This window comes from Anolis sagrei, chromosome 4 (assembly GCF_037176765.1).
Source record: "Anolis sagrei isolate rAnoSag1 chromosome 4, rAnoSag1.mat, whole genome shotgun sequence".
Taxonomy (NCBI): Eukaryota; Metazoa; Chordata; class Lepidosauria; order Squamata; family Dactyloidae; genus Anolis; species Anolis sagrei.
Window position 1 is genome coordinate 248,048,953 of NC_090024.1, and position 19,085 is coordinate 248,068,037.

Genomic DNA, 19,085 nt, shown 5'->3' on the forward strand with positions numbered 1-19,085 from the left:
GAGCAGGGGACTTTCAACTGGAAGGAGGCACCTTTGGGAGAAGGGAGATTTATCTGGGAGAAACGATCGTTTAGGGGCCGAAACCATTCTCAGGTGGACCAGGAACCTTTCGACTGTTGACCAAACGGAGGAAAGACCACCAAAAGGGCAACTGAGCCAATGGAGTTCCTTTAAAAGTTGTGCTAAAACTTTAAAAGTTTTAACACAAACAGACCTCACAACCTCTGACCGTGTTGCCCGAGAGTCGCCTGGATACTCCACTGCCACCCTTTGGCCTCCAAGACAGAGATTTGGGGGGGGGGGGCAGGTGAGGGTCTTGTTTGGGGGTGAACAGGCAAGGAGTGGGTGTGAAAAGGATCTAGGAGTGTTGAACATAAGCCAACAGCGTGATGCGGGAGCTAAAAATGCCAACACAATCCTAGACTGCACTGTCACAACCTCTGACGATGCCTGCCACAGATGCAGGTGAAACATCTGGAGAGAATGCTTCTAGAGCAGTGGTTCTCAACCTGGGGGTCGCGACCCCCAGAGGGGTCATTTGGCAATTCTCGAGGGGTCACGGCCCTGCCTCCTGAGGCCCCACCTCCATGTGTCATCCTCAGGGTGCTGGTGAAGTTCAGAAGGCTCTTTGATCGAAGGGGAACTATAAATCCACCCAACTGCAACTCCCAAATACCAGGGTCTATTTTCTCCAAATTCCACCCGTGTTCAAATTTGGGAATATTGAGCATTTGTGCCAAATTTGGTCCAGACCCATAGTTGTTTGGGTTCATAGTGCTCTCCAGATGTAGGTGAACTACAACTCCCAAACTCAAGATCAATGCCCACCAAACCCTTCCAGTATCTTATGTTGGCCATGTTCTACGTCTCTCATCAATCCCTGTCAATTCCTCACAACCCCCTCCAGTATTTTCTTTTGGTAATGGGGGTTCCGTGTGTCGGGTTTGGCCCATGTATGTTATTTGTGGGGGTCTCAGTGGTCTGTGGAAGTCAGAGCTGAGTCAGTTGAAGGTACTGCAGATCCCATCATCCATTGTCCACACTCCTCCAAACATTAATTAATTTTGCATTAATTATGTTCCAATTTGTAATGAAAATACATCCTGCATATCAGATATTTCCATTATGATTCATAATAGTATCAGTTATGAAGTAGCGATGGAAATATGGTTGGGGGTCACCACAACACAAGGAACTGGATTTAGGGGTCACGGCATTAGGAAGGTTGAGAACCACTGTTCTAGAGGGAGGGAGAGGGACAAAGGCAGGTCTTGCTGGTGTCTCTGTCCGGGCAGCCATTGCAGGGAGGCTGAGGGGGTGGGGCCAAAGGAGGTGGCGTCATGACCCCTTGGAAACAGCCAATCGACCCTTCTGGGGGTCGTGACCCCCGGGTTGAGAACCACTGTTCTAGAACATGGCCATACAGTCTGAGAAACCTACAACAACCCAGTTTTAATGCAAAGCGCATGCGTGTTGTGTTCTTCTACTGGTGAGCCCGAGCACGGCAGGGAGCCCCGCCTTCACATTGGTGTGAGCTGCAGCGGAGAGTTCCGCAGTTCCTGGACCAAGTTTTGGGGACCAACAGATGAAATGTGCCCCAGCAGCCAGCTCAAAACCAGGAATGCCTGCAGCTTTCTTTTGCTTTCCCCTTCTCCTTACATTGTATCATTTCCCTAATAAAGCACTTGAAACTTGCAACATTTAATCTTTCCGCTTGATACTTTTGTATCTTTTCCTGCCTCAGACTAATTCAACATTAAAATAACCCTTTTTCCAGGCTCTGAAGAGCCGTGAGCCTGCTGGGGGGCGCCCACTGCCCCCCCCTGGACCCTGGATCTGCGTTCGGAAGAATCGCGGATACGGAAACCGCCATTTTGGACCCCAGTACCCACTAAAACAGTAAAATGGCGGATTGACGCCGTTCAAATTTTGTATTTTTCTGCTCTTAATTCTAAGACTAACTGCCATCATGTTTTCCTCATTTTGGACTCCTGCGCTCGGGGAATAATCATTTTGTTTAAAGTATTTTACTTTGACAGAAATCAGCTGTTTGTCAATTTGGCCGGGTTCTTCCAAGACAGCCCGTTTCTCCTCAGCGCTGCTCGCTCCCTGCCTGGATCCAGCAACCGGGGACCCACTGCGGCCACCCGCAGGAGACCCCGGGAAGGCAGCCAGGCACGGGTCCCGGTCTCTGACCTGGGAGACATAGTTTTCCAAAGGACAGACAAGGACACTGCCCCACCATTGCAACCCGGAAATCCTCCTTGGACTCTTTTTGCCCTCTCCTATTGACTTTCTGCTCCACGTCCCGGACTGTTTTCTGCCATATCTTTGGACACAAACCTTCAGATCAGGCTTGCCCTGAAGAGCAAGCAGCCTCCGTTTCCGTGTGCCTTCACCAGGAGACCATGAATTTATTTCAAATAATAGAAAAACGAGCTGTTTTAATAAACTTTGCTGGGGATGGGGATGGGATTGCCTTATGAAATATATGAAATGTATGTAATGAAATATCATATAGAATGTGCTGTGTTTCCCCTTCCCGCCTTTCCCTTTGACCCTTGCCCCATAAAGATGTGACCTGGGGATTACTGTCTTGAAGAGGAACTCCTTTGTCCTCCCAAAACTCTTCCCGATTGTTTCATTTGCATGGACCATACTGTTGTTTCCCCCCAACCCTGGCCCTCAGAGCAGACCAGCGAGGGGAGGGGGTCAGCAGGAACTCGGAAACAAAGACTGATTTAATCAACCAGGTATTGTTGATCCCCCTTTGAGGTCCGATACCGAAAAAGCCTTTTCATATTTCTTCCCAAATCCCATCAACAGACCAGGAAACTCATTGTTCCTCTATCTGACACCCCGCCAAGTGAGGACAAAGCCACACATTCCAGCTGGCGGATGCCCCTAAGCTGATCATTTCCTCAGCCATTGTTGGCTTCGTCCCGCCTCCTAGCTGCCGATTGGTCCATCTTCAGAGGCGCTAGGAAGGCACTGATTGGCCTCCCAGAGGCAGCGGAGCCCGCTGATTGGTCCGGAGGCGAGGCGTGCTGCCAAGCCTCCTCCCAGCTGTTCCGTGGCCAGCCAATCAGCACGAAGCCGGCTGACAGAGGGTGGGCGGGAGTTTTGAAACTGTTTTCCTTTGTCTGTGTACTATAAAAATGCTTGAAAATTATGCTTGCAGTGGAATGATTCCTGCAATGCATCTTATCTCAGCTGAATCACAAATAAACCTCGGTTGCTGAAAAACTTCTTCCACTTGGATGAGGCATTATTATTTGTAATATTTTTTACTCTTTGGATTGGCTCTCGCTAGCCTCACCAAAGGTCCAGGGCCCTTTTGAGCGGTCCTCAGGGATCTCCTCCGCCGGGAGACCCTACAAAAAGCAGCTCGATATCACTGGCACCTGGTTCTGACAAGGCCAGACCGTAGTGCCCTGTTCTCCACTTTTAAAGTAAGATCCTTCTGTCTTCAAGTTGGAGGGATTTTCTGAGATAACAAAGGACCGCAACTGCCAGCTGGGATGCGAGCAATTGTGTGGTGTCAGTGGGTGGGAAGCAGAGGAGCAACCACTCCTGAGGAGGAAACAGCAGGGATGATGGTCAGTGGGGCCTCTTGACCTCCACAATCTGGCCCGTTCTGCCATGCTCTGGTCTGGTCTGGTCTCTAGGCCTTGAGGGACCTGGAGGGTCAGAGGAAGGAAGCTGGCCCAGAGCGTGCATGTATGAGAAGCGAGATCCAGATTGGATTACTGCAATGCGCTCTACGTGGGGCTGCCCTTGAAGACGGCTCAGAAGCTCCAACTGGTCCAATGATCGGCAGCCAGGATGCTAATGGGGGCCCCTTACAGAGAGAGGTCAACCCTCCTGTTTAAGGAACTCCACTGGCTGCCGTTCATATTCCGAGCCCAATTCAAGGTGCAGGTGCTTACCTACAAAGCCCTGAACGGTTTGGGACCAGCCTACCTGCGTGACCGCATCTCCATCTACGAACCCACGCGTTCTCTTCGGTCATCTGGAGAGGCCCTGCTCGTGATCCCACCTGCGTCGCAAGCGCGTTTGGTGGGGACGCGGGGCAGGGCCTTTTCCGTAGTGGCCCCCCAACTCTGGAACACCCTCCCCAAAGACCTTAGACAGGCCCCCTCATTGGCTATCTTCAGAAAGAACTTAAAAACTTGGCTTTTCCGATGCGCCTTCCCAGATTAGGAAATCTCCACTACCGAGTCCTACAAGCACTTTACCAGAACTGATTGATGCACATTGCACATCGCACTTGCCCTAGAAGCCCTTTATACACCTCCTGTCACATCAGCACTTTTAACGCTTGTACCCACCTTTTGGCCCGGCCCAGTTTTACTGTGTTTTAATGTATTTTGCTTGTTGTTTATTTTTGCTTTGTTTTACTTGCTTGATTTGCGTGTTTATATTGTTATGTTGTATTGTTGCGGCCTCGGCCTGTTGTAAGCCGCATCGAATCCTCCGGGAGATGCTAGTGGGGTACAAATAAAGTTTAATTATAATAAATAATAATCTAGAATGAGATCAGAGGTGCCTTCAAGGGGATTCCCAGGGAATCATAGAATCCAAGAGTTGGAAGAGACCTCATGGGCCATCCAGTCCAACCCCATTCTGCCAAGAAGCAGGAATATTGCATTCAAATCACCCCTGACAGATGGCCATCCAGCCTCTGCTTAAAAGCTTCCAAAGAAGGAGCCTCCACCACACTCCCTCTGGGGCAGAGAGTTCCACTGCTGAACGGCTCTCCCAGTCAGGAAGTTCTTCCTCATGTTCAGGTGGAATCTCCTCTCTTGTAGTTTGAAGCCATTGTTCCATTGCGTCCTAGTCTCCAAGGAAGCAGAAAAGAAGCTTGCTCCCTCCTCCCTGTGGCTTCCTCTCACATATTTATACATGGCCCTCATCATATCTCCTCTCAGCCTTCTTTTCCTCAGGCTAAACATGCCCAGCTCCTTAAGCCGCTCCTCATAGGGCTTGTTCTCCAGATCCTTGATCATTTGAGTCTCCCTCCTCTGGACACATTCCAGCTTAGAGTCAATATCTCTCTTGAAGTGTGGTGCCCAGAATTGGACACAATATTCCAGATGTGGTCTAACCAAAGCAGAATAGAGCATGGAGAGCATTACTTCCTTAGATCTAGACACTATCCTCCTATTGATGCAGTTGGACTACTCACCTTGCCCAGGGGGAGCGGGCGTCACGGCAGAGGAGGCCAGGAGAGCGAGGAGGATGATGATGATGAAGCCGGTTGAGGACTTCATGGTGAGGCAAGACCAGTGAAGCTCCAGCTCTGCCACCTCCTGCCTTTATATCCCCTTCCAAGAGAAACTGGGCAACCGAACTCCTGGCGCTCAGCAGGGAACAAAGCACAAAGCCTGCCTTGTGAAGTGACCTTTGTGGCTGGAAACACGGATGAGCCAACCAACGGATGCCAACAGGATCCACGGGGAATGACACAAGGAAGAAGGCTTCCCATCCAAGAACTGGAGAAGGGCAAGGCCCGCAGGTCATGCCAGGGCAGTTCCAGAGGGAATTCTAGGGTTTAGTAGGCATTGACCTTGAGTGTGGGAGTTGTAGTTCCCCTACATCCAGAGAAGACTATGGACTCAAACAATGATGGATCTAGACCAAAACTTGGCATGAATATCCCATATGCCCAAATATGAACATAGATTGAGTTTGGGAGAAATAGACCTTGACATTTGGGAGTTGTAGCTACTGGGATTTATAGTTCACCTATAATCAAAGGGTGTTCTGGACTCCACCAACGACAGAATTGGGCCGAACTTCCCACACAGAACCCCCATGACCAACAGAAAATACTTAAGGCCATTCAGTCCAACTCCCTTCACCAGGGCAAGAAAACATAATCAAAGCCCTCCTGACAAAGACCCATCCAGCCATAGATAAATAGATAGATAGATAGATAGATAGCTTGCAGTGTTTGGGGAAAGGGAGCAAGATTGAGACATCAACCAGCTGCAACTCATGGTGAGCAGGGGACTTTCCACTGGAAGGAAGGAGGCACCTTTGGGAGAATTATCTGAATTATCATTGGTTCATGTAGGAACCAATGATACTGCTAGGCATACTTTTTGAAAGATCACAAATGATTTTCGAGCTCTCGGAACAAAGCTAAAACAATGTAATGTACAGGTGGTCTTTTCATCCCTCCTCCCAGTCGTAAAACACGGTCCTACAAGGGCCAGAAAAATAGTACAGGTCAATGACTGGCTTAGAAAATGGTGTCAATAATAATAATAATAATAATAATAATAATAAAGCGAAGGCTGGATGGCCATCTGGCAGGGGTGCTTTGATGGTGCTTTTCCTGCAGGAAGGCAGAAGGGGGTTGGACTAGATGGCCTTTAGTGGTCCCTCCCAATTCTTATTATCTATCTATAATAATAAAGAGTAGTAGCAATAATAATACTGATAATAATAATAGTAATAAAGCGGAGGCTGGATGGCCATCTGGCAGGGGTGCTTTGGTTGTGCTTTTCCTGCAGGAAGGCAGAAGGGGGTTGGACTAGATGGCCTTTAGAGGTCCCTCCCAACTCTTATTATCTATCCATAGTAATAAAGAGTAGTACCAATAATAATAATAATACTAAAGCGGAGGCTGGATGGCCATCTGCCAGGGGTTCTTTGATTGTACTTTTCCTGCAGGAAGGTAGAAGGGGGTTGGACTAGATGGCCTTTAGAGGTCTCCCCCAACTCTTATTATCTATCTATAATAATAAAGAGTAGTACCAATAATAATAATAATAATAATAATAATAATAATGTAATAAAGCGGAGGCTGGATGGCCATCTGGCAGGGGTGCTTTGATTGTGCTTTTCCTGCAGGAAGGCAGAAGGGGGTTGGACTAGATGGCCTTTAGAGGTCCCTCCCAACTCTTATTATCTATCTATAATAATAAAGAGTAGTAGCAATAATAATAATATTAATAATAATAATAATAATAATGATAATAATAATAATAATAATAATAACGCAGAGGCTGGATGGCCATCTGCCAGGGGTGCTTTGATTGTGCTTTTCCTGCAGGAAGGCAGAAGGGGGTTGGACTAGATGGCCTTTGGAGGTCCCTCCCAACTCTTATTATCTATCTATAATAATAAAGAGTAGTAGCAATAATAATAGTAATAATACTAAAGCGGAGGCTGGATGGCCATCTGGCAGGGGTTCTTTGATTGTACTTTTCCTGCAGGAAGGTAGAAGGGGGTTGGACTAGATGGCCTTTAGAGGTCTCCCCCAACTCTTATTATCTATCTATAATAATAAAGAGTAGTACCAATAATAATAATAATAATAGTAATAATACTAAAGCGGAGGCTGGATGGCCATCTGGCAGGGGTGCTTTGATTATGCTTTTCCTGCAGGAAGTCAGAAGGGGGTTGAACTAGATGGCATCCCGCTAGCCACGCCCCCGACTGGTGATTGGCCGGAGCTTGCAGAGGCCGGAATTCCGATTGGAGAAGCGGCGGAGCCACGCCCCTCCGCGAGCAGCCAATCACCGCTCGGCGTGGGCGCCTGCGCTTTGAGACAGAACGAGAGCGAGCGAAGCCGTGGTTTCCGTTGGGCGCCCTTTTGTCTTCGTCGCTGGTGAGAGACCCGCGCAGGCCTCCTCGGTGAGTGCAGGGCCGCGGAGGGGAAAGCGGGAGGCCGGGGCAAAGGGGCTTTCCCCGTCGGTTACTTGGCCGGGCCGGGCGAATTCTCTTTCTGAGGCGAGAGTGCGCGCGCAACTCCTCCTACCCCTCCCCCACACACGCCGAGCTGTGCGCATGCGCGAGAGCGGACGGCCATGTTGCGCATGCGCGTCGGCGGCGGAGCGGCAAGGGCTGGGCTCGGTTCCTTTCTGCGCCTGCGCAGTGGTTGGCGCGACAAGGAAGGCACCCGCGTCCCCTCCTGATGACGCACTTCCCTATATCTATCTATATATAAATGCTCTGTGCATAATGAGTGCCTTAAAAACAAAAGAACCAATGAACGAAATCACACCAAATTTGGCAACAAAACGTCTCACTACACAAGGAGTGACCATCACTCAAAACATTATGAGTTTATCATTTGGGAGTTGTAGTTGCTGGGATTTATAGTTCACCCACAATCAAAGAGCATTCTGAACTCCACCAATGACAGAATTGGGGCAAACTTCCCACACAGAACCCCCATGAGCAACAGAAAATACTGAAAGGATTTAGTGGGCATTGACCTTGAGTTTGGGAGTTGTAGTTCACCTATATCCAGAGAGCACTGTGGACTCAAACAATGATGGATCTGGACATGAATACTCAACGCACCCAAATATGAACACAGATGGAGTTTGGGGGAAATAGACCCTGACATTTGGGAGTTGTAGTTACTGAGATTCACAGTTCACCTACAATCAAAGAGCATTCAGAACCCCACGAATGACAGAATCGGGGCAGACTTCCCACACAGAACCCTTATGACGATCAGAAAATACTTAAGGCCACCCAATCCAACTCCCTTCATCGGGGCAAGAAAACGTAATCAAAGCCCTCCTGACAAAGAGCCATCCAGCCATAGATATAGATAGAAATATATGATTCACAGACACACACATATATGTATGTGACAGATGCAGTATCATAGATTTCAAAGGGACCTCTAAAGAAGTACAATTATATGTTGCATGTTCCAGAGTAGGCAAACCAGACACTCTCCACATCAACACTGACAAAGAAACAGCAAGAAATACTGTTTACCCACAAGCAGAAAGAAATTACATATATTGGAAACAAACACTTTCACATTATTTTATTTCCCAGATCAACAGACTGGGCCACAGCAACGCCTGGCAGGGGACAGCTAGTAAACACTATTATGTCAAAATTTGAAAAATGTTCTGTCCCTGGTTTGAAAGTGTGATTTCCTGTTTCATGGTGCGGACCTTGCTTTGAAAATAGTTGCTCTACTCCAGGAACTTGGTTGATTTTGTGGCTGCCACAAACTGGGTTGAAGTAAATTCAGACTCTAATAATAATAATAATAATAATCAGACCTCTGAGGATGCTTGCCATAGATGCAGGCGAAACGTCAGGAGAAATGCCTCTAGAACATGGCCATATAGCCCGAAAAAACCCACAAGAACTGAATAATAATAATAGTTTTGTTGTTCATTCGTTCAGTCATCTCCGACTCTTCGTGACCTCATGGACCAGGAAATAGTGACATTTATCACCCAGGAACAAAAATCACAGTGTCACACCGTGTAATCTATTACAATTATAATTATATAAAAACATAATATATTTATGTAATATATTTATTGTATAATAATATAGTAATGATAAGTAATATATTGTATATACAATGAGGAGAGATGGGTAAGGAATAAAATTATTGTTAGCTACTACAACAAACTACAAAACTAAAACAGACAAAACACACCTATTATTAATCTTATTATGTTTATTAATACCCCGCTTTCTCGCTACAAAAGAGACTCAAAGCAGCTTACAATAAAACTAAATGCAATACAATTTAAAACATAAAAATATAAAAACATTGAAATAGTATTAAATATTAATTGTGCTAAAAATAGTCAAAATCCTTAAAAAATGAATAAAAACATGTTCAAAGCTAAAACCCATAGCACTCCCTGGCTTGTTTAAAAGCCTGCCTGAATAAAAAGATTTTATTCAGGTAGACTTGCACAAACTCCGCTAACAAACAGACAGCCAAGGAAATAATTTTATAAAACTCCTCCTCACAATCTGATTATTTTTATCCCTTATTATTCTATTCCCTATGCCATGTTTTAACTTTGAGGTTTTTCTATACATTGTAACTGTATTCTCAATTTGCTTTTGACAAGTTAAATAAAAATAAATTTCTCTTTAGATGCTAATATATAATTACATTTCTACTTCTGGTAGAAATTCATTAATCCTATAGTTGGCATTTCCTCCCATCATTATTATGAAAATGAGCAAGTCCCAATATTTGAGCAAAAAATTCTCCATAATCAGCATAGTCGGACTCTCCATTTTGGGGATATCACAGATATTTATCCACCATTTGTCTTGTGTTGGGAAAGCGGGTTCCTTCACCTGAGGATTTGCTTCAAAGAGAACATTGTCCACCAACAGGATCCTGTTGAAGGTTGTTTATATTGCTTTACATGTTCATATTTACAATTGTTTTTAGCTATATTTTATTTTAGTCAGATTGGTCATTATTACATCTTGGAGTGGTGATATTACAATTATATTAAACTGGTTGCCAGTTACGTTTCTGAACAAAGTACAGAGAACTCTTGATTCTTACCTTTGAAGACCTGCATGGTCTGAGCCCAGTATCCCCTCCTCCCATATAATCCACCTCAGGGAGATGGTTACTCCACTCAGCTGGATGCACTGCCTGAATTTAAAATAGCAAGAAAGATTGTCTCTTCCAACAGATGGTATTTAAAGGATGAATTTAGATAATGAATTTAAACTATGGATCAATTGTTTGCCTATATATTGATCTTGCACGCTCTTATGTTCATGTTATCCATATTTTTAACTGGTGGTATGTAAGGTAGTTTAATGCAGTGTTATTCCCCACGTTATCTGTGTAGACAGGCAGTTAAGAAATAGCAGTAGTAGTAATACACATCCATACATGCACCTATGATGTGACCTACTTTGAATTCCTTTTTCCAGAGAAGCTGATGAGGCAGGTTGGCTGACCTTGATGCTGATAGTGGTGCTGCCCATAAAGGGGGGGGGGGGCATGGTAGGACTGGGTAAGATGCTACGAGCGTTGCATTCGTTCATAACAAATGATTTTTTGGTTCCAACAAAGCAGGGACCCTCAATGCAGAGGCAGAAGGCTCCACCCTCTATGAGCATGCCAAGGGCAAAAGTTCCATCCTTTTCTGGGCCAAGTCCTAAGGCACATCTGAACCTCTTTTTTTTTTGCAGAATTATTTATTTATTATTATTATTAACAACATTTGTTTACCGCTTTTCTCACCCCTGGGGGGGGACTCAAAGCGGTTTAAAACATAATAAATGGCAAATTCACATTTATATTAAAATATCACATATCTAAATCAATAACATAACTGCAGATAAAAAACTAAACTATAAAAACATCAAACATAGACATAAGCATGAAACATATTATTGCTGCAATTAGTAATGTAGGCCCTGTCCCTTCCTCTCCCCCCCCCCCCCCCAAGGAGATATGGTCAGCATAGCCTCAAAATGGCTTCACTGGGATTATGCCTGGTGACCCAGGATCCCTTCCCATATTTTCAAGGGCCAGCTCTCTTCCCAAGCTTAGCCTTGAAAGAGTTTGGAGAGAGATAAGCTCATATTCTTCTCTGATAGTTCCTTGGTCTCACTCCTCCACTGTGGAGGTGGGATTTAGCAAAGACTGGGTGCCACAGAGAGTAGCCTTTTCCAGAGAGTGCTGTTAGGCAGGAGGCAGAAAGGTCTAGGGCTGTGGTTTGGATAGATAAACTGGAAATGGAAGCCACTGATATTGTAGCAGATTAAAGGCGGTTGGATTTTAAATTTGCTGTTCAGCTGTTTTGAAAGAGAAATTATATTTTGTTTGACTTTGTATGCTTTGGAAAACTTGGATCAATACATGCTATAAATAAATGATATCAAGGTTTGTGTTGTCATGCAGGAAACACTAAAACATGGTTGTAGAGCAGTGGTTCTCAACCTGGGGTCCCCAGATGTTTTTGGCCTACAACTCCCAGAAATCCTTGCCAGTTTACCAGCTGTTAGGATTTCTGGGAATTGAAGACCAAAAACATCTGGGGACCCCAGGTTGAGAACCACTGTTGTAGAGAGTAAAATCCCAGTGGTGTCTGTGCAGCAGAATTCTTGCACCCTGAGCCTCCCTTAATGTTCTCAGTGAACACTGTAGGTCTTTGTAGTGCACCATAAAGTACGACTACATTAGACAGTGACATTAGATGGGTTTGCAGAATATAGATGTTGCCTTTGGCCAGTAGAACAGGTCTACTCTGCTTATAGGCTCTTCACATGGATTTAAGTATTTATCACACTATTTAACTATTTTATCACACGGATTTAACTACTTTATTTATTTATTTATTTATTTATTTGCTGTATTTATATCCGGCTCTCTCTCACCCCAAGGGAATCTCAGAGCAGCATACAACATGGCAGTGTTCAATGCCGCATACACAATCAAATGAAACCCAAAACATCGTATACATAAAACAAATAAAAATATAAATAACGTAAAACTGTTAAAAACATTGGTTGCTTGTACCATTATGTTATTGATCATGCTGTGAAATAAACCATATCAGAAACTGTTTTTGCACTTCTTTCCCAATCTTCCCATTCTATTTATTTATTTACGGTATTTGTATACCGCCTTTCTCAGCCTGAAGGCGATTCAAGGCGGTTTACAGTCGGCAACAATTCAATGCAGACATAAAAATACAGTTAAAACCATTTAGCATATAATATAAAAAAAAATCAGCGTCTCCTCACCAAACTCGTTTTCCAGTCGCATCGTCAAGTCGTTCCATAGTTCCATATTTGCCTGTTATGCTGCATTTGCGAAAGCTTATACTGGTGGAAGGAGCGTTTCTTTCCTTATAGACTTCTGCCTTCAGCCTGGGCTCTTGTCTTTGCCACTTGTGGATTGTCACGGTGGGTTAATCCCAGCTCTCTTTATCTGGAAGCTGTGCCATCACAGCAACACCTTCTTTCAAGGATACATTACCCAGGATACTTCCCTAGTATCTTTCAGAATAGAATGTGGTGCTCTTTGCACAATGTGGACAATACGCTCCCTTGGCAAACTGGCTGTTCCCCAGTCAGTCACTGGGCTAGTCTTCAGTAGTCAAGATGGGAAAGGGAGAAAAGCCGTGGCTGGGTGTGCATGGTAGTTTCTTTTTCCCAATGAAGAGGCTCTATGGTGTGCTGCTCAATAAAATTAAATTTTGGATATTAATCTTGACAGGTGTTTCTTTTTTGAAAGCTATGTCTCCTGGTAGCTGTTTTGCTGTGTCTTTTCTCTCAGGTATTTTTACGACTTGTAAGTTTTGTTTTAGACGGTTGCCTTAAATAGCAGCCATATTCCCTCTCATTATTTTAACGTACAAACAGAGCTTTGTTGCTGTCGTCATTTTCAATCCCGTATAGACACTCCGGCTTATTTTCTGAAGAAAAGGCATCTTGTGGGTCTTTAGCTCAAGATGTCCTGTGCCGGAAACTTAGAACAATGGGAGTATTTAAAGATTTCTTGAAGAGTCAGCTAGATTTGTTAAGGAAAGATTGAACATATCCTTAATGCTATTCTTTTCCCAAGAAAATTTTGTACCATATTCGTCTGATAGAAGTGGCCCTTGAACGAGCTGTGAAAGAGATAAGTAGATGGCACTTTGTGTCCCTAGATCTGGCTAAGTGCTGAGAATCCTCATGGGATTTAAATATGGAAACTGCTGCTGTACGTCTCTGGAACTTGAAGTCTCACCTGGAGCCGGGTGGCCCGTACCTAATCCCAACAGAAATTCATGAGCAAAAAGAAACTTTGGGTCTCATGGTGAAGGAAATTGGCCGAGACCGCGGGAAAGGAATACAGAGAAATCAAAGGTCTTTGAAGACTGCTTTAAAAATATGTGAAGATGTTACAGGTGTCGGGAAGCAAAGCACCTAAGTCAGCAAATGCATTTCATTCCATGTATGCCATGTGAAAGGTTTCACTAGCAGTTATGCAAAAAAATGGAAGACTGGAAAAGACACCAAGGAGGGACGCATGCGCTCAGTCTGCAGATGGCTAACTGATTTAAAGGCAATGTGGCAGAGCGAAAGAAGGATCTCCAATGCGGTGGGACAGTGTGCTGTGGAGCTGTACATTGGATGCATCTGTCACATTGGCTGGATATTGCTGGATATTGCCATTGGCCATGCCCATTGCCTCAATTACGTAAAATCCCTAGTTCGTGCTGAACTGTGACTTTGACAGCAGGATGTAATGGGCCCCAGAAACAGGACATTGCCCTCGTCAAGAGAAGAGATGGGTAGGAAAAGTGAGGGCTCCTGATAAGGAGCTAGATGACCTTTGACAGCTGTCCCTGTGTGCTTATCCCTTCTTGAGTAGACCTGGGCACCTCGGGACTGTATTCTGGTTCTGGCGCAGGCATTTCCAGGTCCCTTGACCATAAAACATGTTACTTTGAAGATAAAAGGAATCTCAAACAAGCTTCATGTCATAGCAAATATTAAAATAGGACAGCGTATACATACTTCTATTTAAAGTTGCTCCAAGATGAGCTGCAAATGGAAAAGCAACAGATCTCTTTCTCAGCCTGGTTTACTTCAGATGTTGACAGCAGTGGTTCTCAACCTTCCTAATGCCACAACCCTTTAATACAGTTCTTGATGTTGTGGTCACCCCCACCCATAAAATGTATGTCATTGCTACTTCATAACTGGAATTTTGCTACTGATATGAATCATAATGTAAATATCTGATGTGCAGGATGTAATTTCATTGTTAGGAATTGAACATAATTAAAGTGTAGCTATTAATCACAAAAACAGTATGTAATAATATATAGTTGGAGTTACATATCTATTCAGCTTAAGAATAAACCTGAGAACCTGTCTTGTTTGTAACACGGGGACTACCTGTATATGCTTAAAGGGAGGGATGAATTTGCAAAGACTTGAACAGGGCTGTGAGTGAGAAGGTCTCCTCTTTGGAGGGAGGCTGCTCTGGCGTGACTTCAAACCAAAACTGGCTTTTGAAAACCTTAGGCTAAAACTGTCAGGGTTTTTTTGGCCATATTGTGCTGCTTTCCTTTGAGATTGAGAAAGAAAGATAGGAGAGAAAAGAAAGGGAGAGAGTAGGACAGGCCATGTAAGGGAGGGAGAAAGAAGGAAGGAAGGAGAAGAGAGGAAGAAAAGAAAAAAAGAAAGGGAAAGATGGAGAGAGGAGAAAGAAAGGGGGCGAGAGGCACAAGAAAGAAAAAGGGAGGGAGAGGAAGAAAGAGGAGGGAAGAAATAAGAAAGGGAGAAAGGAGCACAAGAGAGAGAGAGAGAAGAAGGGAAGGAGAGGAAAAAATAAAAAAAACTGGAGGGAGAGAAAAAGAAAGGGAAGGAGAGGAAGAAAGGAGAAAGATAGAAAAGGAGAAAAAGTATTCCTCAGTGTTATGGGCCCCACTCTTCCCAGGAGGATGTGGGCCAGAGGCATTGAAATTAGGCATGTTTAGGATGGCAACGGGAAGACTGTGGAGGAGAACACAACAGGGCTGTCCTTCTACCTAAAGAGCTGTGGAAAGGAGGGGAGCAATCTTTTTGCTGTATGCTGCCTTGAGTGAGGAGAGGATTGAGTGAGATAAAGTTGCCAGAGGGTACATTTAGTGTTAATCAGCTTGCCCATCCTTGGAGGTGAAGAGTGTGGGCCCTTCCTTACTGGAAGACTTCAAATAGAAACTCAAGGGACGGCTGTTGTGGACATTTAGCACACAATTTCTTATATGGAACAGTTATTATTATAATCATTAGTATTCTGCTTTCATCCCTTAATCAAGACACAATGGAGCTGGGGAAAAGTGGCTCCAAGGCCCCCTGCAATAGCCATGTCCTATCCTGGGAATGAATGCCTGACGTCTGGGCACAGTGCAAAGGATTTGGTGCTTTGGGTTTCTCCCATCCTCTGCATCTGCCTGATGGAAAGCTAATATTGTCAGGGCCACCTTTTCTGCACAAGAGAAAGATACCTAGAGATATTACATGTCCATCCTTCAGTTGTTGTTTATTCGTTCAGTTGCTTCTGACTCTTCGTGACCTCATGGACCAGCCCGCGCCAGAGCTCCCTGTCAGTCGTCACCACCCCCAGCTCCTCCAGAGTCAAGCCAGAGTCAAGTCCACCCTTCAGGTGTCCTTCTAATGCACGTTATTGGAAACCCATTTCATTTGGACCTTTCCAGAAGTGCTTGAACTTCCCCTGTTGAAATGTGTACGTTCTAAATATTGGCTGCTTTTCTCGTTGTGACAACTTACAAGTGCATGAGGCCACAGTTATCCATTGTTTTCATTTGACCAGAGCAAATCCACTGGAAAATCACATGTCTATTGTATTGTGACAGAATAGCAATACATTGGATCAAATATTGACTCCCCAGAGGAACATGCTACTCCAGCACATGGAATGCACCTTGCAAAAGAGGTCAGGGCAACATGGGATCCTCCAGAAGCTGTCAGGTGCCCCTCCTGCCAGGTCTGTCAGGTGTAGCCGATTGGGAGGAGTGACGGAGCTTCACTGTAGAAACCCACTGCAAGAGATGAGGTGGTATCTAGGCAGGTTAAGGGAATAGGAAATAATACCACACTGGATGTCCAAAGAAGAAATGGTTATTTTTCATGCACGAGCAAGCATACTGGGTGAGGGTTGTAAGGCTCCCCGTTCTATTCCACTTCACTTTTAAGGAGGGAAATGGCTGCAGGGGAAATAAAATAATGAAATTATTGTCCTGCTTTAAAAATAAAGAGGAATAGTACAGAGTTCTAGTTGTGTCTCCCAAGCCCAAGGAGCAGGACTAATGCAGGATTACGTTGGGGCTCCTATTTACGTGGTGCCGTCCTTTGCTGTCTGATAGAAGCCTGTGCTTTGCAGACTTGCATCCAGACAGTGCCCTCCCTGAGCTTGGTGGCCCACTCCATTTTTCTTGACCGAGCAAATGAAATAATGCACCCTGCTTGTCCAGACAGCATGGCTTAAGCCATGACATTTTTGGTGACAATTTTTAAGAGACTTCAGAGGGGAGCTGTGTCGTCATGAAAGCAGCATTATGTCCCCGTCCACCAAGACTTTTGACACAAGGCCTTTTCCTAAATTGAGTGGTTTGTGAAGGCATGCCCTCCACCGCCCCCACGAAATAGCAAAAGCGTGCTCCTCGTTGCTCTGCTCCTGTAGTTGGACACTTGTTGATGTCTTTTGAGGGATGGGGAGCGAGAGGCTTCACCCTGCATGTCTTTATGGGGCAGCCATTTCCCAGTGGGTCCTCTTTTCCGTTGCCTTGGTTGGAAATGGTCTTGAATCATAGAATCATAGAGTTGGAAGAGACCTCATGGGCCATCCAGTCCAAGCCCCTGCCAAGAAGCAGGAATATTGCATTCAAAGCACCCCTGACAGATGGCCATCCAGCCTCTGTTTAATTTGAATTTGTGATGTAACATTTGTACCCCTTCCCTTTGGGGATTCTTCTCCCAGCAGCCGACCGCTTACTGAATGTGGCTCTGGAGACTCAAAGGGGTCAGGCAGCCTACTTCACGTGGAGAGGGCCTGAGGCAGGCTTCCTGTGGGGCCCATAAGCAATCGGTTCCTGCCTGGGGCCTGTTAGAGCAAAGGGCAGCCACCTTCCCAGAGCTCCCATGGAGGGACTCCTCAGCTTCTGATACCCTGTCCTCCTCCTCTTCTCCTTCATCACTGAAACAATAAAGGTTGCCTTAAGTCTCATTGCGTAGAGTCCGTTTCGCTATCCTGCGGACTTCAATCGTTGTTGCTTTCTTTGCAATATGCTGACTGTGTCTTTTCTTTGTTTCATATCATTGAACAGATGGGTTGATTATTCTTTTCAGATATAAATAAAGCAACGGAAAGAAGAAATATGAATAAAGCGCCCTCACGGTCCAGCCCGTCTCGAAGGTAAAGTACTGGGAAGCAGCCGGTTGGTTCCCCTCGGAAGCGAAGTGGGGCTTAGCTCCGAAAGGCACGTTCCTCTGCCGCCGTGGGTGGCGCTCCCGTAGAACGGGATCCTGAGGGGGATTCCCAGTTCCTTGCAGGCTGCAGGTGGCCACCCTGGTTGGCCACCGGGCTTCTTCCAGGCTGGCCTGCTTGCCGGTCTTCCTTTCTCTGTGGCGTCCCAGGGGTTCGCCTTGGAGCCGAGCCTCCTCCAGGAGAGGACAGCAACGGCATTTGCGCCCAAGATCAGAGGCCGCAGCTGTCTCTCAGGGAAAATGCCTTCCCTTTACAACTGCACGGCCCAGAAGACGTCTCCTGAGGAAGAGGGTTCAGGACCCTCTCTTTGCATGACAGTGCGCTCATGGCGCACAAGTCCGTACCTGACTGCCACATCACCCAGCAGTCCAAGCGCAAGCAGAGGCCGGTGCATCACTTTTGATGCCAATGGCTAGAGCGCATGCGAGCATCAGGGCACTGTCTGCCCTGAGTGCTGTGGGCACGGCGCATGCGAGAGCCTGGGCATGGCTTTGCCCTGGGACCTGAACATCAGAAGTGGCGGGGACACAGGGACACTTCCTGCCCAGCCTTTTGCGTGGTAGCCTGCTCGGCTGCATCCTGAGAGAGCGCAATTTTTATTCTCTCCCTCTCCAGTCTTTCTCCGATCGCACATCGAGCAATCTGCTCTTTCTGCCTCTTGTGTCTTTTCTTGGGTTCCCTTGACACATGCGCAGCGCAGCGGGTTTGGGGAACTCCGCTCCAAACCACGTGTCTATGAAGCCATCCGTTCTGTGGAATCAAGAGCTGCAACCAAGCCTGGGGGAGGGAGTGTTAGAAACAAACAGAAACAAACAGAAAATAAAAGCGTCATCCACTGTTGCCTGTGTTCTCAATAATATGTTCAGGGTTCTTCCCCTCGGTGTCTCTGTCCCATAAAACAGCGAAGACATCCAGTGTCTGCCAAGCCAACACCTCTTCATCCACGGCTGTAAGTTCCTTGGGTCTGCCACATTGGCAAGGATTTGCCGTAGCAATCGGGCCGAGACTCCAAGTGCTCCCATGGCTGTTCCTGGTGTCCTGGGAAGTGGGGCCCTCCTTTTCGTGGAGACACAGCCTGACCTCCGGGAGGTTTGCTCAGGAAGGCACACTGTGTTACGGGTGACAGAGGAGGCTTCATGTATAGCAGCCTCCTCTCCTGAAGGAGAGATTTCCACTCCTGTGGATTCCAAACCTCAAGGCCCAGCAGCACTTGCTTGTTTTGGGGCTCAGGCCTGGCCTTGCTTAGTGGCCAAAAGCCATTCCACCCTCATCCGGCCATTCTAGGGCCCCGTTCTCATGACAAGCCCACTCAGGAAAGTAAATAGAGGCAAAA

At 45.9% G+C, this 19,085-nt stretch overlaps 1 protein-coding gene across 2 annotated transcripts in view; it reads left to right on the forward strand.

Annotated features, from left to right (window-relative positions):
• Nucleotides 1-7,551: 7,551 nt before the first annotated feature.
• The window catches only part of NCOA5 (nuclear receptor coactivator 5), a 28,547-nt gene continuing 17,013 nt past the window's right edge, over nucleotides 7,552-19,085 (forward strand). The window contains exons 1-2 of one of the 2 annotated variants that reach the window (XM_060771789.2): nucleotides 7,552-7,647; nucleotides 17,614-17,680. In XM_060771789.2, the coding sequence (XP_060627772.2) occupies nucleotides 17,643-17,680 (38 nt within the window). In that variant the 5' untranslated portion in view covers nucleotides 7,552-7,647; nucleotides 17,614-17,642. The remainder of the gene's footprint in view (nucleotides 7,648-17,613; nucleotides 17,681-19,085) is intronic. The other variant, XM_067468329.1, reaches the window with a different exon arrangement.